The 23,446-nt window shown below is 41.6% G+C and overlaps 1 protein-coding gene across 1 annotated transcript; it reads left to right on the top strand.

Annotated features, from left to right (window-relative positions):
- Window positions 1-804: 804 nt before the first annotated feature.
- GPI (glucose-6-phosphate isomerase) lies at window positions 805-22,881 on the top strand. The gene is made up of 18 exons (XM_085072052.1): window positions 805-1,026; window positions 5,267-5,357; window positions 5,734-5,802; window positions 8,610-8,729; window positions 10,545-10,628; window positions 10,716-10,862; window positions 12,579-12,650; window positions 13,648-13,692; window positions 14,475-14,528; window positions 15,404-15,464; window positions 16,955-16,998; window positions 17,222-17,374; window positions 17,704-17,833; window positions 18,205-18,281; window positions 19,574-19,702; window positions 20,123-20,198; window positions 20,278-20,344; window positions 21,857-22,881. Exons 1-18 carry the CDS (start codon window positions 908-910, stop codon window positions 21,978-21,980), a joined length of 1,662 nt encoding a protein of 553 aa, XP_084928178.1. The 5' UTR covers window positions 805-907; the 3' UTR covers window positions 21,981-22,881.
- Window positions 22,882-23,446: the final 565 nt, after the last annotated feature.

Below are 23,446 nucleotides of genomic sequence, written 5' to 3'. Positions count from 1 at the left end.
ACACACACCGGCAGTCTGTTCTCACACATTCAGGGATCCTCCCGGTGACTCCCTTTTTCTTTCTCATAACACTTCTGACTCCCTAATCTTTCTCATGACATTCTTCCCACAGAACATTCTCAGGTAAACAAGCCACTGTAGCTTGTTGGAATTTTACTGAGGCCTGAGAATTCAGTTAGCATAAGTTTTGCTGGAAAACTGCGTTTTCCAACACCCAGGGACATGGGAAGGAGTCTGACTCACAGGGACATGGGAAGGGATCTGGCACACAGGGGGACAGGCAGGGATCTGGCACCCGGGGGCACGGGAAGCGATCTGGCACCCAGGGCGGCACTCCGCTGTCCCGGCGGTCAGCGGCTGTCGGGTGCGGATGTCACACAGCCCCTGTCCCAGGCTGGTGCTGAGGCCGCCGCCAAGCGCTGCCCCTGCCCCGCGCACGCTCCGCAGGACCGGCCGCGGGCCGACCCGGGGTAAAACCTCCGCTAGAAGGGTCGGTATTTTAACCGTGCACTCGCACGAGCAGTGGCCCCTCAGGGCCGCGGGCGGACTCTGGACCTCGGGGTGTGCTGTGCCGTGACGGGGACACCGCGCTTCCCTCACACGGGAGGTACAACCGGGAGCGCTGCGCGTTCCCCGAAGCCCGCGGCCTCGGCTCCGGCCTCAGCTTCGACTCCGGCCCCAGTCTCCGCGCCACCTCCCCCGCGCACGGACCCGCAGGCCGCTCCTCCCCCGTCTGGCGCGGCACGGAGGGAATCCCGCGGCGGAGGGAGGGGAGGGGTCCGGGGCGGGCCCGGCCGGGGCTGGGCGGCCGCAGGAGGCCGCGCCGCCGCTATAAAAGCGGAAGCGGCGACAGCAGCTTCGCCGCCTTGCCCGGTTTATTCCGCTTTCCTCTACTCATCCCGCGGACATGGCGCTGTCCACCGACCCCCATTTCAAGAAGCTGGTAGAGTGGCACAAGGCCAACTCCTCCAAGCTCGTCCTGCGGCAGCTCTTCGAGGCCGACAAGAATCGGTTCCAGAAGTTCAGGTGAGGCCGGGCGGCCCCGCGGCTGAGGGGGCAGCGGCCCGCGGGCCCTGGGCTGCCGTGCCCGGGTGGTGCCGCGTGCGAGCCTGGGGCCGGCGCCTCACCGGGCGGGAGGGGCGCGGTCCCGGGCGGGCAGAGCCCGTGTGGCCCCGCTCTGCTCGCTCCCCCCGCGCAGCCCCGGGCGGGAGCGTGGCCCGGCGGGGAGCGGATGGCGCACGACCCGCGGTACCGTGTCTGCCGCGGCGGGGCCGCGCCGGGCGGTGCGAGGCCGATGGCGGCCCGGGCACATGCGCCGGCGGGGCCGGGCCGGGGGCGGGGGGAGCTTCTCTCAACCCCGGAGGGGCGGCCGCGCCGCCTGCCCTTGACTCATCCTTGCAGCAGGGTACGTGCCGGGCAGCACAGCGCCCGCTGCGCTCGCACAGCCGCACTGTGGGGCCGGCGCTCGCAGCCTCTCGCACCCCGTGCTTAGTCATGATAAGCGCCGCGATAGAATCGCGAGGGGTGGTGCATCCCCGTGAGCCCCCTCCGCCCGTGCGACCCTGCCCTGAGACGGGAGCGGGGGGTACTGAGGAGGTGTAGCCCTCCCTCGCCTCACGCCATCGCCGCTACAGCAAATGCCTTGCGGCGCGGTTTTGCTAGGGGAGGAAGTAACAAGTGGAATCCAGCGTCATGAGACCGTTGAGCCCCTTCGTCTTGTAAAGTGGGACTCGTATTTTCTGTACGCTGGAGACCGTGCTGAGAAGGCACGTGTGTGGTTACGTTGTTTTACTATAGCAGCAATCAGAAAAGTCTTCATATTATGAAATGCATCCCAGATTTGAGTGTTAAAATGGGCCTGGGTGATAGAGATTAGGTGACCCTCCCATCTCGAGTGTTGTGATAAGACTTGTTGTGTGCATCAAGCTTTTCTTTACTGTCCTTAGTAGTGATATTTTTCCCCTTTTGATCTCCTCAGAAAATTCTTATATTGTAGTTAAACATTGCATATGAAGTCCTGAACATCAATATATGAGATTTAAAACGTCATTTGCATTGATGGAAAAGGTATGCTAAATTTTTGGAGTATTGACCTCACCTGGCCCTTATAACAGGACTTTTTATATTGTTAAGAAATTTATCAAATCTACTCGATCTTCACTAACAGACCTAGTTGTGGTTGCAAGTTTACCTTGTCTTCATTTTTTTTTTGGTGAAATGTTCTTTACTGAGGTTATTTATTTTAAATAGCTGCACTCATTCATGTCCTTTTGTGCTGCCTGTAAGTAGAGCAAACCGTTGAAGTCTCTTAAATTTACTTCATTTGTCTTAATCCTTTGTTTTAATTATTTCAGTCCTGTTTCCTGATAAGCCATCTCATTCTAGTCTAGGAGAGCTTCCTCATAGCAAAGTACAGCTGCAGAGCTGACAGCTTCACTGGTACCTTTCTGGTGCTGGCCACTCTGAGCCAGATCAGCAGGAAGGTGGCAGCTAATATCTGTTGAAAACCGCAGTAATCTGGAGGTTTGGCCACATAGTCCTGTGTAGCTTGCAACTTCCCTCGTGTGAAATTAAGCTTTATTAATATATTTGTTAGTTCTACTTGGTGTTATTGTAAATCATTGATTCCCTTCCTTTAGAAGGAAAAGAGCAACTTCTACCCAGGAAAAAGTGCTTCCTGATACTGGTTCTGGAGGAATTTCAGACTGGTGTGAATAGTTTTGAATCTGAATATTTTATCTTTGACACAAGTATCTATTTAATATTGTTGTGAGAACCTTTCACTCACTGATTGCATCCTACAGAATATATATAGAGAAGATCCTTTCTTCCTTTTGTCCTGTATTTTTGACTTCAGAATTTCATATCCTGTTTTCCTGATAAGGCATGTAGTCACACCTGTAAGTTGATGTTTGCCTTCTTTGCCACCCAAGGTGGTAAGGTAAGGCCTGGTAGGAACAGGAGCTCTTATCAACATGGATTGTTCACTAGAAACTGCTCGTTTTGACAGGGTTAGGACAGATATTATGCAGCCATTGTGAAACTCAGCAGGTAAGAGGTACCTGGGTGCTGACAAAGGTATTCCTGATGTAGGTGAAAGCACTGGAATGGCACTCCTGCTGCTTGGCTTATCCATTGTCAAGGATAAGAAAGAGCCTCCAGTGTAAATGGAAAATGTGATGGGAGATGAAGTCATTGAGATGCTGTAGGTTAAGGACCCCTGGTTAAGGGCTGCATCACTTAAGAAGTGGCTGTGGCATACGTGACAAGGCTCTTGTCCCCCTCTGAGTAGCACTGCATTGCAGAGTAGGTAGTTGGGCCGAACACAGCTCAGCAGCAGGGTTTGGGGCTTCTGTTTAAACAAAGGGTGGGATATCTTGATGTAAGGGTTTAACACAAGATTACATTATGCACTGTGTGCTCTACCTTTTGCATGGGAAATTAAATCTGGTAGCCAGTACTTGATTTGGTTTTGCATTGAATGTCTTGGGTAGCACATTTCTGCAGTGCTTCAAAGGTGCAGTAGTTTGAATCCAGCCATAATTTGATGAGATATTTAGTCTCTTCTAGGTCTACTGAGATTGATTTTCATTCAATAATCAGTAAAATAATGGATTGTAGATGTAAGACATGTCAAGTAAACACAAAATCCTTTTATTTGCGGAGTAGAGCACTGGGAGAGGCTATCATCTGTGGTTTAATATAGAAGGAGAATTTTCAGTGTTCTGCTTCTCTAAAATGAAGTATTAGTGTACTAATGGTCTTGCTGTATCATTAGTGAAATGTGTTCAAGTCTGAGATGTCTGTCAATAAATTGCATCAAATTTCAAAGATTTGTTCTTATTTTGTTTCTGTCCTGTATCAATGAGTAGCAAATGTGGTAGATGAGATGAACTAGTCCTTCCCTGAGCTAGCCATATTCCAGGGATCCCATTGCTGAATAGTCAGGCTTTCAGGGTTACTGTTGGCAGCTTGATGAAGGTAACAGCACTGATACTGCTTTTCCTTCCTTGTCTGTTCTCACTTATTAGAGAAACATGGTTCTAAGAGTGTGCTTGAAGACACCTTCCTTTCCTTATTCACTCTTATACTTTAAGACCATAAGAAGGATGTTATTGTTAATGAAGTTAACAGTTACAGTTAGTGAAACCACTGAAGTGTTAAGGCCTTGCTGGTTATTACTGTTTATTGCAAGTTCATCTCCATTCTTCCTTTGAAGAATCTTGCCGGCTCTGTCATGTTATGTGTGAATTACAGCTATGCCATACGAAGTCTCTTGCATATGTGGTGGCTAAAATAACAGAGCATGTTCTGTGCTCAGGTATTGAGAATGAAAAAGCAGGGGAGACAATGAACAAGGCAGAAACACTGAGAATTGAGATGGCTGCAATTTCCCGTGGGAGGTGTGTGTAGAGCAACAGGGAGAGTAAGATGTACTTTTATCAAAGGCTGACTTAGAGAATTCAGCTCTTCAGTTAGAGTAATTGTATATTTTTGGTTGGAAATTATTGCAGTGAAGAAATTGGTAAAAAACCAATGTTGTAAAGGACTGGAGAAACTGTAGAACCTATCATGTAGATACAAGGATAGTAAATACGAATGGGCTCACTTGGTTTCTACTGGGCTGTGTTTCCTCTCAGCTGTGCACTTACAAGTGCCTGTGTTCTGAAGTGTTAGGCTGTAGCTTGCAGATTGTTTGTTAAATGATTCAGGGACTTCCACTGAATTGATGAGGGCTGTGAGACTAAACCATGCACAAATGGGGTTTAATTCTGCATAGTGGTTGACAGAATGTTTCTGTACATGAAGTTGTATAGATTTTTTTAATTAGACTTGTTTAAGTCTCTGTATGAAAAAATGACAGGACCTGTAGGAAGACAGTTTGATTTTCCAGCAGCAGAAGAATGTGATAAGCTCTTTACTGATGATACACTATGAAAAAGCTGATTATTGCTAGAGAGTGCTGGTGGCTCTGTGGAAACAGTATGCGGTTTTCCAGCTGTGCATCAAATATACTTTTTTATTTGGGTTTGGACAAGCAGAAAGTGGACACTGTAATTCAGGTTGTTGAAAAATGTATTTTTTTTAAAAAGTGGCAGCCATTTAATGAAACTTTTTGGGCAAATTGGTCACTGATGTCTTCTTTATCAACTTAGTCTAATTAGGATTCCTATTATTTTGTAATCTATAGCGGGGTTACCATTGTCTTGCTTAAAACAGTCACCCCTCAGGAATGTGCAGTTAAACAGCCTGTTGGTTTTGACAGCTTGACCCTGAATACCGACCATGGGGATATCTTACTGGATTACTCCAAGAACCTTATTACAGAAGAAGTGATGAAAATGCTGATGGAACTGGTAACTATTTAAAATGTTGCATTAATAAACAAAATAGCTTTTACCTGGAACTCACTATTCCAGCATTGCTTATAAACATTAGCTAACATTCAAGTTAAAAGGTATCTGTTTACAAATCTTGGCAGGATTCAAGTTCTTGCATTGTCATCTAGCCCCAAGTACCAAAGCCATTTTTCAATGCAGATCTGCATAAAAATACTTGCATTAAAATAGGATAATCAATTTTTTACCTAGAATCTAGTGGGTCTTGTAATTTGTCAACATTTTTGTTTCCCTGTCTTGTGTGAAATGTTCATACTCCTTAATGTAGCTGGACTTTTGTAGTGCGTGTTGATTTCCCACTATTTTGAGAGGAATCTATATTTACCTTTCTCAGGCCAAGTCAAGGGGTGTGGAAAGTGCCAGAGAGCGCATGTTTAGTGGAGAGAAAATCAACTTCACTGAGGTAAGGCTATTTCTGTCTGTGGTTCTTTCCACTTTGGTTGTGCCTGTGTATTACAGATATTTATGCATCTATGTAAGCCAAGTCTTGAAAAAACTTAATTTGAATGCTCCTTTGAAATGCTGAGCGGTTATGTTTGCTGCACTACTCACAGGATAAATTTTTACAGCTCTTACTAAAAATACTCCTTCCTTCAATGTGTATCTTATTTTGGAGATTTTGGTGGCACTTTTTTTTTCCTCTCTTCCCTCTTTTGTAGAGAGGAAGATGAGTTAGACCTTGCAAAAGGCATGGAGCAGAGTATTGCATTCCAGGTATCGCTTATATGCTTTTGCCTAATGTTAGTATTCATAAAGCTTAGTAAACTGCCTAAAGGGAGTGAGGAAGGATTGTGTAAGACTTTCTGCTTTGGGCTGTGATGCTGCTTGTCTTTGGATATGTTGAACAGTCAAGACTATAAACAGGCTTGGGAAATTAGCTGTGTATTTCAGTAAGAGGTTAAATTACCTTCCTCTTTTTGTAGGTCTGAAGGTTGCTATTATGGTTAAATCTTCACTAAAACATTCGGAAAGCCAATTGTATTTTTTCTGATCTTAAAAATAGGATGAAAACTCGAACAATATAGTGAGTTTAATTAATCTGCATTAAGAATTAAGGCTATTTAATATGTTTGAGGCAAATTCAGAGAAACCAGTATTTCCTTTGACTTGGCTATTGACTGATGTAACTGTTGCACAAGCTGTTTGCTTAAAGTAACTCAGCAGTTGAACATTGTATTGTTTGTGAATGATTCATGTTTGTAAAAAAGCACAGACAGAAACAGATACAGTTTCACTGGTTCCTGTTCCGTCTGTATTAATGCCTTCAATTTGCAGATGTAACTAGTGAAAAAAAGAAAGCAGGGAAAGAGGGTGAGGAGTCTTAAATCTGTCTGTAGGTTTCTTTTGTCAGATACTGCCTTCCACTAGCCTCATGTAACACCAATTACTACCAGGTTAGCCCATCTCTGACCCTTTAATATGGAGTTGTTCTTCACTGTGTATGAGAGCAGGTGTAACAGCTGAAGTCTCAGAAGGATGCAATTCTCACAGAAAGCATCCAAACACAGTATTAAATTGTGGTGTGCTTGGTTTCTGCTGCTAGCTTCCTGTTTTCCTGCTGTCTTGATACTATTTTATGTATCAATTGTCTCATGAGTCTAGAAACACTTCTTTTCTTCTCAAGCTGTTTCTTGGTTACTTCATTCCAATTCAGAAGTTGACTTAGATGGGGTTTGCTTCATTTTTTTCTGTTTGTATAGAATATCAAATCAGGTTGGTTTGCTCTGGAATATGAGCATGTGGACAGTGCAAAATTGTCAGGAAATGTTAAGTGGGATGCTGTCAAATAGCATGAATAAACCTAAAGCAATAAGACATAAGGGAGCTTCTCAATGGCAAGAACTGACTTGTCTACTACTCTTGATCTGATTTAGAACATTCTTTGGATATTTTTCTGAAGTATTTTAGACTTGTCTGTATTTGGTGCTGCAGGCATTGGCTGCATGGTGTGTGTTTATGTGGAATCTCTTTATAGTGCACCCAAGTGTGTCATTGCCAGGTGTTTGTCCCAGATGAGTTAAAACTTGGAGCTTGATATGGTACAAAGAGCATTACAAGGTAACTCATCTGACCACTCATCATGGGGACAGTCTTCATAGCATGAGTTTAGAAAATAATTCTGGTCAACTGTAGAGATCAGATTAAGCATGATGACTGCTGTTGATTTGACAAAGTATCCTTCAAGCCTGATAGTGAGCAGTACTTACCAAATACCATTCTATGGCTGAGTGCTGCAAAAAAAATTCTCTGTTCACTCCAAACTTAAGTGGGTACACTTTAATTAGCAGGTGAAAGAGGTCTTCTGTATTCCAAGTCAGTAACCACAAACTCAGTGATTTTTTTTTTTTTTTAATTAGAATTTGGTATTTAAATCATAACTTGGCAGCTCATATTGTCTGTGTTGTCTTTGTCACAATGCCTTTCACTGTAGTGAGGAACAATGAGGTGGAGCAGACTAATTTTTTAATGTGTTCATTAGTGTTGACTGATTCCTTCATTCTTGATTAAAACTGTTAAGCTCTTAAACAGCTGAACCCCAGGCCAGATTTCAGTGCTTTGACTTACGTGTAGCTGTGGAGAAGTAACATAAAATGGTGCATGCCAGGAGTTTGTTTTTTTTCTTATAATGCAACTACTACCTGTATATTTGGTGTGCTAGTGTTAAGACAGCATTTAATTGTGGAGAGAGGGATGTAGCTATTGTATCCTTTGTTGTCAAATGTTTAAATTATGTCTCTTCCTACATGAAATGGACTACTTAGGATAATTGAGAAAATGCCAGAGAAAATAACTTCAGCTGCTTGTTATAACTGATTTTTCAATATTGTCATCAATAAGAAAATTTCATTGAGGTATACCTAATGCATACCAAAATAAAGTTCACTGAGTAATGAATATTGCTGAATTCTGAACCTTAACCTCTAAATGCTTTTTGAGGGATTTTGAGCCTTTGATTTCCAAGTCAACTGTTACTTTGCATGTTGTACTGTTGTAAGCCTCTTACACTGAATCTGTGAAGTGAGAGGGTGATTGAGGTAGCTGGTGATGTGTGTATGTACACACATTGAAAATACTGCTCTACTAATCCCAATTAATCTGGAGGATTTTTGAGTCTTGAGGATCTTACTGCCTTCTGGATGAGGCATCTGAGGCCCTGGGGTATAACTTGGAAAGAGCTTCATCTTGGTTTTTTTTTTTCTCTTGTTTCAGAACCGAGCTGTGCTTCATATTGCTCTGAGAAATCGCTCCAATGTGCCAATCCTTGTGGATGGGAAGGATGTTGTTCCAGAAGTAAACAAAGTGTTGGACAAAATGAAACACTTCTGTCAGGTATAGTACCACCATAGCTTAGTTTTCATATATTTGACCTATACCCAGCCAGGTTCTTATATCTGTATTGTGAAACATTGATTGTAGACTGGTTCACGTGAATTACTGCATGCTTCTCTGTGGTTTGCAATAGTTCTGGCTCAAGCATGGAGTTGGAGCTGGTTTTATTGATTTACTTTTCTCTCCCTGTTTCTGGCTGAGTTTGTCTTTAATGGGTTCTCTCAATCTTGCTCTTTCAACAGTAATCTTGTGTGTACTTTGGAAATCTTGTAAATCATTAAGTACCATTCAAATATTACTTTATTTCTTGCCAATTTTCCAACTAATTGACTGCATCAAGTAGAAACTGCCTCTTAACATTTGTATAAAATCAGGAGAGAGGTAGAACTTATGCTCTATTTAAATAGTTTAAGGATGTTCTGGTTGTTGGTTAAATTACTTTGATTCTATTCTCTTTGCTGTAAAAGCTTCCTGAGTAGTTTTAATGCATTTTAAACAAGGCTGTGAGGACCTTGACTTGCTTGGTTGCTGTTGTGAGTCTTATCCATGTGGTAGTCCCATTTCACTGTCAACTCATACTTCTAACCTATGCAAAAGGAGCCTGCGTTCTGTCCAGTTCCTAATGATAAATGCCAAAACCACAGTAACTGACACTAACTGGTCTGAGTTTGGTACTTTCCTCAGCTGTGGGAATTGAATGGACATAGAAATTCAGTGGAGTGTCTGCCACTGCAGAATTTCTAGCTGATTAAGATTTTGCTAGTGCAAAACAAGTTTTCGCTGGTGCCATCTTCTTGTTTGCTATATGGTATCAATCATGAGAGCCTGTGAATATCACTTTTCATGCAGATTTATCTTTTCTGCCAAATAAAAATCACATTAAGTTTCCTGGAAAATATTAAAGATGCTGGTTTCAGTCGACTTACTTAGCAGATGGCATTTTAAGACTATGGTAATATCATCTGTGGGGTACAGGAATGCTGTATACTAAAAATGGATTTTCTGTTTGGAAAAATGAAAAGCTTAAACATTTGTAGTGAAGCAGAGAAACTATCAGCATAACTCAGTGATTTGTAAAAAAATTGCTTTGGAATTGGGGAATGTACTTGGAAGTATTCATACTAGAAAGATTGCTTTTGTAATTGGAACAGATTGAATGCATTGGTGGTAGCTGATGGACAAAATTCAATGTAGAGTTTGTTATTTAATGATTGTAATTTTTGTTTTGGAACTCTCAGTGACTCTTGAAGAACAGAATAGAGCTGGAACTTTTACCATGTGCTCTGAAGGTGCAGTCCAGAAATAAATCCTAACACAAAGCATACTTGCAGTAGAAAAGCTTTTAGAATGTTTGGTTTGCCAATAAATCTCTGCCTCTGCGGCTTCATTAATATTGTCTTCCAGTTTAGTTAGTGAAGTTCTTTCTAATAAAGACACTTAACTACTTCAGGTCCAAATATTTGTTGCAAATAGTTAAAATAGTTTAATGCCCAAGATTTTTTTCATTTTTGGATAGATGACTCTTGCCTTAGCAAACACTGTAAATGCTACAGCAACCCACACAGAAGAGGAGAGTTTGTACTTCATTAAGTGTTAGAAGTAAAAACACACTGCAACATCAATCTTAGACATAACCCAGTGTCTAGCTAAGAAGGTAGCCCTGAGTGTAGGCCTTAAGGTCTAGAAGCTTGAAAGCTCTCTTTTGGTGCCTTTCTACAACAATACCTGAAAACAAAGTCTGTTTCCAAGGTTAGCATCTCTAGCTTTAATCTAACTATAAAATGGTCATTGCATTTTCTTTTCTTCTTACCACAGAGAGTCCGTAGCGGTGAATGGAAAGGCTACACTGGAAAGGCAATGACTGATGTGGTCAATATTGGGATTGGTGGCTCTGACTTGGTAAGGTCCTGACTTCTATACAACCCACACATCTTTGTGTTTACATGCCTACAGTGAGGATAAAATCTAATTGTGGCTTCTATCCAGGGCCCTCTGATGGTAACTGAAGCCCTGAAACCATATTCCAAGGGAGGTCCTCGTGTCTGGTTTGTATCCAACATTGATGGTACTCATATAGCCAAAACCCTGGCTGAACTTAACCCAGACACTACTCTCTTCATCATTGCATCAAAGGTATGTCTGATACAAGCACTGGCTATGACTTGCTCTGCCTGTAAAGAATTCAGTCAGAAAAGAGGTCTGACCACAGGAATATCTAGATCAAGGACTTCCAGTGTGGATTATGTCTAAACAGGCCTCTTGTGATTCTTTCTAAACTTGCAATATAAGCTTGTGTTGCTGCTGAAATTCTTTGGGATCTGTAAGTCAAGTGCTGAAAATTACTTAACCTGAATAAGATACATGAACAATTTCATGTTGTTTGGGGTGTATTTCTCATGCAATGCAAGTTTTAGCTTTATTCACAGAAGTTTGTTTCCTTGCACTTCTCTGTGGGTGGAGTGTAGGATCCTATGTAGCTCTTCCTGGGAAATTCTGGGTGGTGTTGTTTCATTCCTAAAGGATTTTTGGTCCTTTATCCTAAGTACAGTGTTACTTGTTAAGTGTTGTGTTTTTTTGCTTTAAGGAATTGCATGTAGTCTAAGAACCTCCATTTTATTTTAGGGTAGCCACCTTCACCTAAATAACTTAAATGCTGAGTTCCTTGAGTACTATAAATACTAAGCTGCTTTACTTAAAGAGGTAAAGATAGTCTGCTGAATAAGATGACACTTATTTCTGATTACAGACTGAATAGCTGCCTTGCTAAGAACTTATTCTGTAAGCATAATTGCCAGCAGCCCTCTTCCTCTGAGGAATGCCCCTGTCTGAGCAGGGGAAAGAGGTGGAGACAAACTTCATGGTTATCTAACTTGGGTTGCCTTCATTTGTAAAGCACAGTAGAACTTTTCTGCTGTTGAAGACAATCTGCAACAAATGAACATGTGCAGTGCTGGCTGTGCTCTGCACAGTACTCATTATCTTATCTTGGCAGTGCTGTAGCTGAGCAACAACTTATGGAATAATAAGGAAGCTGCACAAAGTAATACTAATGGTCACTTGGAATGATTGAGTCCTGGGATCACGGTTCAAAGGCTTAGAAAACTGCCAAATTGAAAGAGTAACACTTGAGTTTGTTTGCCAGACTGTAGTTAGATAATTGGGTATATTTGGAAGAGGATGAATGGCATTTTTTTCTTTCCATAACAGGCTTATGTTTCACAATGAAATATTTCTGGAGATGGATGAGAGTAGGATGAATCTAGTGTTCACCCTTAAAGCTAAATTTTGATGGCTGAATAAATCAGAATGGCTGTAGATCCTTGTGCAACTGCATGACTGAACTTCAGTGCACACTTCATGAAGCAGGAAAATGTTTTCCTCTAATCAGCAAAAGAAAAATTATGACAAGAGTCTTGGCATAAATGAGTGTTCTTCCATGAAAAAGTAGGAATTAAAAAACAAGAGGACAGTCCATGTCCTGTTTTGATGTTCAATTAGTTTGTTTTCAGTTGAACAGTAAAACTTAATTTTTTACTAAAAGACTAAAGTAAAGACTTCAGTCTCAAGGTTTTGCAGAACAGTTTGGGGAGCAGGAAGGTAGGAAATGGGGAATAATTGTTCCAATTTCAGATACTTACTAGTTTAAAACTAGATGGGTAAATCTAGCAATATTAGCGTTTACTGGATTCATAAGCTTGCTTTTTTTCTGTAATCCGGCAGCAGCTATGTATTATGAACATCTAGAATCACTCTGCTCTGGTTATCTGAACATGTGATGCTTTAGTAACCTGAAGTTGTTTCCATTTTAAGAACAGTTTTTTACTTATTTGCTTGTTTTCCAATATGCAGACTTTCACCACCCAGGAAACCATCACCAATGCAGAAACGGCCAAAGAGTGGTTCTTGCATGCTGCAAATGATGTAAGTCTGAGATGTTTAGGTTAAGTAACAGAAAGCATGAGCTTTTGGTGTGCAGTTTTTTCCTGGTTATTCTGTATGCTTTGGAGCAGAGCCAATAACTGCCCAAACATAAGCGTAGCAAATGATGTACTTCAATAATTTCGGTGCTTTGTTAATGATACTGTTTTGTCCAATCAAAGTGATAAACCCACTACTTTATAATAAATGGTTGTCATGCATTGTTCCTTCAAATCCCACCTGTTAAGTTATAGTGTATAGTGTTTGCCTTAGAGCTGACCAATAATTTGGTAGAATTACTGATAATGAAAACATAAGAATACTGTGTGGCACTACCTTTCAGTTATTGCCAAATCTTTAGAAATGAAGCTATGGTTGGAATGATACGCTGACATTTCTATAGCAGATGGCTGTGTTATGCATAGAAACCTTGTATTTGGCTCATTCTCTCCTATTTCTAACTCTTAAAAGGAAAAAAGCAGATTCTGCCTGTTCAGGTAATTAAGATAGCCTGTTCCAGTTGAGATAGCTGTACTTAGTTTGAAAGCCTGGCTTTGAAATTCCTCCTTATATTATTCAGACAACTCACCTTTTCACCAGAAAGCCTTCTGAAAGACTGAAGGCTAAATCTGGAGCTTGACATTTATCCATAATTCCAGTTGTCTTGGTTTTTGACCTGGCTGGAAGGCCAGTGGGTGTACATCAAGGTCCATCTGCTCCAAAGCTGTGGTGGTGTCCAGGCTGATAACAGACTCTGAAGGAGAGGCTGTGCTCCTCTCACAGGAAGGAAAGCTGCTGGACGTCTTCATGGGAATATCATCAGAATGTTCTTTGTATATCTTGCTAAATCTCACAATGAACGTGAATAAGATGATTTCAAATTAATAACTAAAACAATTGATGATAGCAGCATTTTGTTTAAATGATAGCAGATCAGCTTTAAAACCAAAAGTGAAAAGGTTAACATTCTAGATCTAACTATGTGTTTATTTTTATTAAGCCTTCAGCTGTGGCCAAGCATTTTGTTGCCTTGTCTACCAATGCTGTAAGTATAACCTATCTAGTTTATTTTTCCTATGTACCTTTAAGGTAGCCTTACTTTAAAATCTACTAAGTCTATCTTTTAAGATGCTTGAATACCAAATTGTGGCATTCCTCTTGAAAGGAAGCCTTTTTTCTGCTCAAAGTAACTGAAACACTTTGACAGTATTAAACTGTACCAAGACTGGACTTTGATTATAGATGTGTGCTTTTTTTGCTAGAGCTTTTAATCTGAAATTAAGAGCTCTTATGCTTGAAATGACTGCTGTTACTAATGAGTGTTACCTCTAATTGCTTAAGTATGTGTGCGAATGCAGTCACATAAATGTTACTTTAAACTATAGGTAAGACCTGAAATGATGCAGGTAGTTTGAATAATGCATATGATGAGCACAGTCTGATGTGATGCTTCATGCAAAAGTATGAAGTGAAGAGACCAACAGTAATTAGAATAATACTGTGCAGTCATTGACAGGCTGTCAAGTACTGACATTATGGTTCTGTTAAATGTAAACTGACTGTCAGTTCAACTTTTAACTATATGGCTACTTAGATAATCAGAAAATGAATGTATGTCATTGATTTTTAATAGTGAGGAGTAATAGTTACTTCTGGAAATAAAAATGTAATTTTTGTGATGGGTGGCATGCATGTTTTAAAACAGAGGATGTAGTTGTGGAATTGTTTATTTAATAGATACCCAACTTGTGTTTGTTTGCTTGGTATAAAACTTTTAATGGCTGTTAGGTTTACTTATGATGGTTTTATATGTTTGTTTTATTTCAGCCTAAAGTTAAAGACTTTGGAATTGACCCAGAGAACATGTTTGAGTTTTGGGATGTGAGTATGTCTAATATTATGTGGTAGCTGTTAACTGCTAGCTTTTTCTGAAGCAAACAAGATGATTCCAAGTAGATGTCTGGGGGAAACTGCTAAAGCACCTCAATTATAGGAGTTGTATTCAATGCACTGAAACCACCTGAAAACCCTTAACTAAAGGTAAACTTAGAACTCTTGCCCATTCTGTTAAAATCCTCCAGTCAAAGGTCTGAAGAGGAGTCTTCTATGTTCTTGGCTGTCTAATCAGCTGTTGAGTAACAGGAGATAGTCTTGGCTTATTCCTCTGTGCAAGTAGTTATTATAAGCTGTGACATTTGCCTGTTGGTGTCTATGGGGAATAACCTAGGTCCGGTAAAGGTCAGACATCAGAAATGGGAGCCTGATTGGAGATTTTGTAGCAGATGCCTATTTTAAGTATGCTGCCCTTAGGCTTGGTCTTTGTACTTAATTAGAAACAGGTTGGTTTGTCTCATTGACTAATTGCCTGACAAATGAGCTGCTGTTCAGAAGTTATTTGGGATGTTACCTTTCCTAAGTGTCAGAATTTTGCTGAAGCAGGCGTTTTCTGTAGAGAAGTGATTTTATGAAAGCAGTTATACAAGCTGCAAATTCAGGATTTGGAAGTGAACTGGAATCAAGGTATCTACTTCAACAGATGTTATAAAACTGCACAAGTAGGATAACTTCACTCTCAGTGCATACTTAAGGATTCATTAGGGTGCAGGTTCCTTTGACTATGCCAAATGTATATGGTGAACTATCACCAGAAAGAGTATTGGTTTTGCTGGAAATAGTCTAAACACATGCTGCTTTTTTCTAATAGTTTGAATGTTAAAGCCTTACACTTCTCCATCTCAACCATCTCTTGTTTGCAGTGGGTTGGTGGCCGCTACTCCCTGTGGTCTGCCATTGGTCTCTCCATTGCCCTGCATATTGGTAGGTATTGCTGTGATTGTCACCATGCCAAGAATTGCTCTGTTTGCTTTAGGAATAAAACTATGGAGTGCATTAACAGTGGATTGTGAATCACATTTGGGGCAAATACTGTTTACCTGCCTACTCTGAGTGGTTGGATGTGGGTGCTAAAAAAAAGACCTTGAATACAACAGAAATGTTGGTATTTTAGTACTGCGAATAGTTTTGGGAAATACCCCATGCTTGGGTACAAATAGTCAAATTGCATCGCTTTAGTCACACAGCCAAAAAGTGCCTGATATGTGTAAAGTTGTGTCAGTGTTGCAAGGTCTGATTTTCAACTGACATTCCCAAACTTGAAGTAGGGTGTTTAGTAAGCATACACACACTCACACACTGTGTCTCCAGTTATGCATGTGAGCTCTGTTTAGCATTGTTAACTGTCTCCTTTTCCCATTAATTCCTTTTGTCCCCAGTATGTTGTCCAGGCTATAGGGCCTGATGATTACATTTGTTCCCTCATCATTGTTTTCAGATGCTTAAAATCTGAAACTATAACAATTTATTTTTCTAGACAAAAGCTAGAATTTGCTTACATTGGGGTTAGAAGAATAGCATTGGGTTTGGTGTTTTTTAGAATTTTATGAATAGGAGTTTTGGTGTGTAGAAGAACCTATGATAAGAGCAAAATAAACAAGTCAGGCACTTACTGTTTTGTCTGCAATAAACTGTTCATTGCTGCTGTCAGACAGATTTGGTGCTGACTGCTGATGTGCCAGCCTATCTGCAGTTCTTCCTCTTAGACCCTTCATCTCCTACAGCTGGCCTCTGACCATAGGTAGAGTGCTGCTTTGATTCCAAACACTCCACTCTTATATAGCACTCAATTTGCTACATAAGAATCAGGATTTCTGTTTTTGCAGGAAAGCCTTAGTTAAACTATTCTTTAGGGTAAGTTAATGGAGGTTTAAAAACCCTAATTACAAAGCAAAGAAAGCTCAGGTGAATTGTTGAGAGAACAGGGGAGGGAGAGGTAGCCTTTTTCTTTGAGAATATCTTATTAGAGCTGTTTCTTCTCACACTGATGCAGAAATCCCTGCCGTACTAGCCTTGCCCTGTTTTTCTACGGAGATGTCTCTCCCACTGACTGTCAAATGATCAAGTGTTCAAACTTGCTGGAAACTATGCAGTCTTAAAGCAGGCTTTGTGTAAAATGCCTGTGTTTTCCTTCTAGTTGCTCATTCTGCCTGAATGGGGATTTTAGGCAAATGTTTTTGAATTATGTTTCATGAAGTTGGACTTGCTCTGAAGTCGGGGCTTTAAGCTTAAGTGAATGTCTGGCTTATGGGATGCAAATTTCAGGAAGAGTCCTAAGGGCAGCTTTAAACTCTATTAGTATTCGGGAGCCTTGCTGCATACAAGGAATCAAAACTTTTTTATAATTGTCTCTACAAGAAAAATCAAGTTTGAGTTGTAATAGTAAGTACAAACTCAATTTTTTCCATTGTCAGGTTTTGACAACTTTGAGAGTCTGCTTGCAGGAGCCCACTGGATGGTGAGTGTGGGATGCCCATTTCAGATTTGTTCCTCTTTAAGAGTTGTAAGTAAGGAAACTGAAGGCAAGGTGGTTTCTAAAGTTTAGCGCCCCATGTCCTCTCCATGCTGCAAAAATGACAGTTCATGGGAAGCTCTCAGTGGATCAACACATTAAAATCTGCAGGAGTTGGGAGGGATGACAGTTGCTTTATCAGAAGCGTAACTTTGCTTTGTGTCACTAGGATAATCACTTCCACACTGCCCCTCTGGAGAAGAACGTGCCTGTTTTGCTGGCCATGCTGGGGGTGTGGTACATCAACTGCTACGGCTGTGAGACCCATGCCCTGCTGCCCTATGACCAGTACATGCACCGCTTCGCTGCCTACTTCCAGCAGGTAGGGCTGGCCAGAGCAAGGCTTCCAACAACAAAGTGTGGATAAGCTTCTGTCCTGGTTCAGGGACCTGAATGCATGTGTCAGTTAAAGCTACAGTCACTTAATTCATGTAATCAATGGCCTGAAGAGACTGATGCCAAGATTGATACCAGCTTATTTACTCACTTAGAGATCTTTTCCTCATACTTCTGTTATCTTGATGTCTGTAAATTAAGCAGCTCTGTCCCTGATACTTAGAAAATTTCTATAAACAAATAGTATTCATTATAGTTAAAATATGTGTGGAAACTTGTACTGATACTGAGTGATCCTGCCCTTCTCTTCTTTAGGGTGATATGGAGTCTAATGGCAAATACATTACCAAGAAAGGCTCTCGTGTGGACTACAGCACTGGCCCTATTGTGTGGGGAGAGCCTGGCACCAATGGGCAACATGCTTTCTACCAGCTCATTCACCAAGGTAAACAAACCATTAAATGCCTTGTTCTGGGATTAGAGTCTGAATGACTACAGAGCTGCAGGAGCCTGCAGAGTTGACACTTGTTTAAAGGTTGGACTGTTGTCTAACCTAGCATCACATTATTATGGGCCTCTTAAGTAGTGGCTTTTGAAGGCTACAAGATGCAGGTTTTAGCTATAATGAGGAGGTCAAATAAAGCTGAAACTGCTGAGCTGTATTGTTACTTCCCCCTGCTGCTAATAATAAAAAAACTCTTCTATTAAGCTTTTGAAAATGACTGAGTCTGCCAGTAAGTCTGAAAATGGGGTGAGAAGGAAAGGTTTTCCCAAGACTTTGCTGTTGCAGGGTTATTAACCTAGCTTTTCTTACAGGAACTCGCATGATTCCCTGTGATTTCCTGATCCCAGTACAAACGCAGCACCCTATCAGAAATGGCTTGCATCACAAGGTAATAAGTTCTTTGTCAGGGCACCATATTTCTTGTGGCTCAAGGCACTGAAGCTTACTTTTTATTGCATTGGGTGATATTTCAAATTGTCCCTTTGAAAACTAAACACAAAGGCTCTGTCAAAGTTCACAATAGATTTAAATTCATATAAATTATAATTGCATGTTGTATGTAATTTGTACTGCAGTGGTATGTTTATTCTTGAAGCAATTGCAGCAACAGCTTTTGAGGCAGCTCAGTGGTGGTTTCTGTGGGCCTACTGAAGCTGGACAGAGTTGAGCAATTACGTACTTGGAGCCAATTCCTTGTAGGATTTGTAAGGAATGTAATTCTTGCAGAGTATGAAGAAACAAATCCTCAGACCTGATGTGACAGCATCTCTGAGGAAACTTTCAAGCCTTAAATTCTAGGACAAAATTTAGTGAATGTGGTGGCATGGCTGGGGTGATTGCCTTCTACACAGCTGTTTTTAACCTGTCCAGTTTTTAGCTTCTGACTAAGGATTTTCAGTGAAGTAAGAATTTTAATTTCCAAAGGTGCAAACATGGTCAGGTCAACTGTTTTACTGCATACTTCAGAAAAGGCATCTTTACTCACTGAATTTCAGTCTTGTCATGATTTCAGATTACAATTGCTATTTAAATTGTGTAATATTAATTTTTTGTCAAGTAACACCTAGTACACACGAAATTTTAGAGTATGACTTTGCAAAAGAAGGGGACAAAAGGTTTCATTTGACTGTAAAAAAACTTATTGTATCTTCAGGTAGGACAAAACCACCTGCAGATAAATTTGCATGCCAAAATCAGACAGGGACTAAATAAACTAAAATCTTGCAGTGCATTGGTAGGGATTGGTGTATGGTATGCTGTGGGAATTTTCCTGCATACAGATGAGTAAGTACATCTCAGCTGGTTACCTTTGACTTATCTTTGCACCTGGTTTTCCATGCACAGGATGTAGCATGAGATAAGAGACTGTACTGGGTGAGGAGCCAGGACTGTGTGAAGTCCTGGCTCTTCTGGTCTCATGGGGAGACTTGCTGCCAGTTTCAGCAGAGGCAGGATTCTGCAAAACTGTCCTGGTTATCTTTGGATACATGTTCTTTTAAAATAGTAATTAGGTCTTCTGGCAGTCTGAGGTAAAAAGCAATAGCTGAAACAGCTGTAAGTTTTACTGCCACAGTGTTAAAACTGACTTGTAAGTCTAGACTAGGTCTTGATATGGGTTTAAGCACCAGGTACTACTATTCCACCTCTGAAATGGTAACTTGAGTTATTTCTACCTGCAAGATCCTTCTGGCCAACTTCCTTGCTCAGACTGAGGCCCTGATGAAAGGGAAGACAGCTGATGAGGCTCGCAAGGAGCTTCAGGCATCCGGGCTGAGTGGAGAGGCTCTGGAGAAGCTCCTTCCTCACAAGGTACCTGGGTGTTCAGGAGGTGCTGTGGCAGTGAGGGCTTTGCTGGGGGTGGTAGGGCAGACAGGATGGGGTGGCACTGGTGGGACCTTGGCAGGACACTGGGAACAAGCTGCAAGCAGCACTTTGGCTCTGGAGCATTAGTGGGAGGCATCCCAGGAAAGATGGGCTATCTCAGCGCTGCCCTGGGCCAGTGACTTTTACGTTACTTCTTGTAGCCCATGGTAGCCAGCAATGGTGCTTGGAGAGACATTTTCTACTGGGTTTGTAATAAAACATGGAAATGATACGATTTTATGGTTGAAGGCCTTTAAAGCTTTCAGGACTTTGTATTTGCAAAATGGTCCAGTGTGGACTGTAAGAAAAAAAAAAACCTGCAAGTTTTTCAGCATAGTAGGTGACAATGTAACTCTGTTTTGAAAGGTCTTTGAGGGAAATCGACCAACTAATTCAATCATGTTTACAAAACTCAACCCCTTCACCCTGGGAGCCATCATTGGTGAGTAAATAGATCTCTCATCTATGAATGCCTACGAAGACTTTCTGATCAAGTTTGATAAGTCTTTTTCTTCTTATAGCCATGTATGAGCACAAGATATTTGTTCAAGGAACTGTCTGGGACATTAACAGTTATGACCAGTGGGGGTAAGTTTCCTTAGTTTGTTTCTTATATACTTACGGACACTCTTGAATCTAAAATGAATTAGAGAAAAGACAATGAAAAAGTGTTACACTTGGAGCACATTATTATGGGAGAGTTTTTTAATGAGAACAGATTTTCTGAGGATAGGTTATGTAGCCATGCATAATTACACTGTAGGTAACAATTTTAGCTAAGGACCTCCGTGGTCCTGTTTGAGCTCTATTTGTTAGTTGAATTTTAAAAAATGCTACGAATGTAAGAAAGATACCATAGTGAGGAAAAATAGTCAAGCAGGCTGAACACATGTTCTGAGAATTGGAAAGGAAAAGGCTTCCCCTATAGCATGTGAAAAAGGAATTACCTCTAGTAACCTTTTAGTTGGCAGTTTAAATGGCATCTGTTGAGCAATAGATTGACACCCCTTATTTTCCTATACTGGAGAGACAAGAGCCTTCTTGGCAGAGGTCTGTGTATGCAGGAGCCCTTAGTTTCATGCAGGCTGCATCTGTGACTGAGGGTTGTGCTGGAGCTCCATGTGCACAAGAGCAGCTTGGAGGAGTCTGTCACTGTGTCACTTAAAGAGGAAAAACTTAATCAGGTGCTAATCAGGTTCTCTTTCATCTGTAGTAATATAGAACTGTAGGTAGGCTTAGGTAGAGGGATTGGGAAACAAGATTTTTCAGGTGCAGCCTGCCTATGCTGTGAGGGGTTATTTTGAAGAGCACATTTGGTTTAGGGATGTAGAATATCAGTTTACACTAAGCTGCCTTAATCTTTGTATGTTTTCCTTTAGTGTTGTGCTACCTCAGCATGTTCTATAACTAAATACTGTAGCAGAACCTGAAAATGGAATGATGTCTAGTACAAGCTGACGTCTGCTGTAAAGTCTGAAATTAGGAGTGGGGTAGGAGTAAGTGCAGCTTTTACTGCCACATGTGAAAATATAGAATGGCATCCGAAACTGGAATGTGGGGATGCTGTAGAACCAGCTTTGTTTCATGCAGCTGTTGGAATATCCTAGGCTCTTATGCTGTGAGGCTGTAACTCCTGGATAGCCCGCTGTAGTGCTGGGGGTGCTTCCAGGCTGCAACCCAGCTGTTCATTCTTTCGATGACAAATTGACACAAATCAGTGTTCTGAGCAGCATCATGCTCAACAGTGAATAGGAGTGAGCTGAATGCATTCTGTACTGGGGCAGGCTGCATAGCACAAGTGAATACTGAGGTGGAAAGACTCTGCTTAAATGTTCTCCCTTTAGATATCCTGTTATTTGAGCTGTCTGCTCAGCTAAGCAACTGTGAGTACTGCAGTTGCTCATGAATGGCACTGAGTTGTAAAAAGTAAAAAACTACTTTAACAGTAATTTCTGAGGGGTAAGACATAATAGTGTTCACTGGGAAGTTACTTTTTACTGGCATCTATTTTTAATGTCAATGGCTTATAGTAAATATTGTAAGTTGTTAGTACTAATACTGCTTTTTTTTTTTTTTCTTCTCCTGCTTTTATAAATGCAGAGTTGAGCTTGGAAAACAACTTGCCAAGAAAATTGAGCCTGAACTGGAGTCAGATGCTCCAGTGACAACTCATGATAGCTCAACAAATGGGCTCATCAGTTTCATCAAAAAACACAGAGCTTGAAATTAAATACTTGGAGGACATCGACAATCTCATCACCAAATACCCAAATCTGTTGTAGTTGTGATTTTTTTTTTTTTAGCCACTTCTAACAAAAATAGCACTTTACAGATGTAGCTCTCTTCACTTGTTGCAGTTAATCTTGTTCTGTCAAGTGTTACAAATGAAACTAGTTTTGTGAAAACCCAGGATTGTTATAGTTGCTTTCTATTTTTGTGGCTGTTAATCTGTAAAGTGCAGTTGGTATATTCCTTAATTCTTATCCCTCAACTTCCATGATCACCTACTGATAATAGAAAATAAAAGGGTATGATGGATGAGTAAAACTTCTTCACTCTATCTTTAAAGTGCAGCCCTAGTAATATTTGCCTCACTCACTGTGTAAGGTCCTCTGAAGCCAAGTAAGCTGACTGTCTTTTTGGACTGGTTCTGCTGTAAGCTGGAAACTAGAATGTGTTTAAAGAATCAAATCTACAGCTGTAGGTTGTTTGGTTACTTTTAATCCCTTTGGGCAAGAGAGATTTTTTTTTTTCTTTTTTTCCCCTTGTGCTACTGTGAAAATGCAAGTTTACTGATGTTTGGTAAGATTTCCTGTTTAGTCTGTAAGCTATGTGGACATCTATCCAAAAAGGAAGAAAGTTTCCCAGAGTTTGTGAAACAAAGGTGTGGGATCACTTGGAGAAGAAATGTATTTTTGGCATCCTCCGGGGCAATTTCTCACTCTTTAATCAGCATCACTGTCTGATAACAGCAATGAAAAAGAATAGAGAAACCTGCTTGTCAACAAGTTGTTTATCCTCTTTTGTTCTTTACTACTTACTGTTAACCTCTTTGCTAGCAAACTGGCATGCTCTGGCTATTGTTCTGTAACACCTTTAATAAAGGTAAGACACAAGCATTGAAAGGAAGCTTTGGTTCTCATAATCCCAACGCTGACTCCACTGTGTGAGCTGGGCACCCTCAGTGCCCATCTTTGCTGTGCTGAGGGCTGAACCTCCCTCTGTCCTGCTTCACCCCCTGCCTGCGGGCCTTAGGGTCGGATCTGTGCAAGCAGCGTTTCTCTATGAAGCATGGTCACAAAAAGAGAACCCACTCGATCGAGAGATCCTATTCTCCCGGGAGGCTTTAACCCTTGCCCCCATCACGTCCAGGTGCTCAGCACCGCTCGCTCATCTCCCGCTGTGTCCCCGAGCGGCCGGGCCGGGCCGCGCCTGCTCCCTCAGGGCGCCATGGCCGCGCGCGGGGCGCCCCCTGCCGCCGCGACCCTCAGGGCTCAGCCCGCAGTTGGGGAACGGTGTGCGGGCATTGTGCCGGATCCTCCCCCAAACTGCCCTTCCTCAGCGCTGTGGGGGCAGTGCGCCCTTCCCCAGTGGTGTGCGGGCATTGTGCCGGATCCTCCCCCAAACTGCCCTTCCTCAGCGCTGTGGGGGCAGTGCGCCTTTCCCCAATGGTGTGCGGGCATTGTGCCG

This window comes from Lichenostomus cassidix, chromosome 11, assembly GCF_008360975.1.
Source record: "Lichenostomus cassidix isolate B80296 chromosome 11, HeHo_3.0, whole genome shotgun sequence".
In the NCBI taxonomy this organism is placed as follows: domain Eukaryota; kingdom Metazoa; phylum Chordata; class Aves; order Passeriformes; family Meliphagidae; genus Lichenostomus; species Lichenostomus cassidix.
This window is presented reverse-complemented; position numbering and strand designations above follow the sequence as displayed.

Bases quoted from the DNA above. Each gene is read 5' to 3' on its own strand.
- GPI (XM_085072052.1), top strand. From the start codon at position 908: ATGGCGCTGTCCACCGACCCCCATTTCAAGAAGCTGGTAGAGTGGCAC. The intron at 1,027-5,266 runs GTGAGGCCGGGC...TGGTTTTGACAG, and splicing joins AATCGGTTCCAGAAGTTCAG to CTTGACCCTGAATACCGACC. The intron at 18,282-19,573 runs GTAATAAGTTCT...TCTACCTGCAAG, and splicing joins GAAATGGCTTGCATCACAAG to ATCCTTCTGGCCAACTTCCT.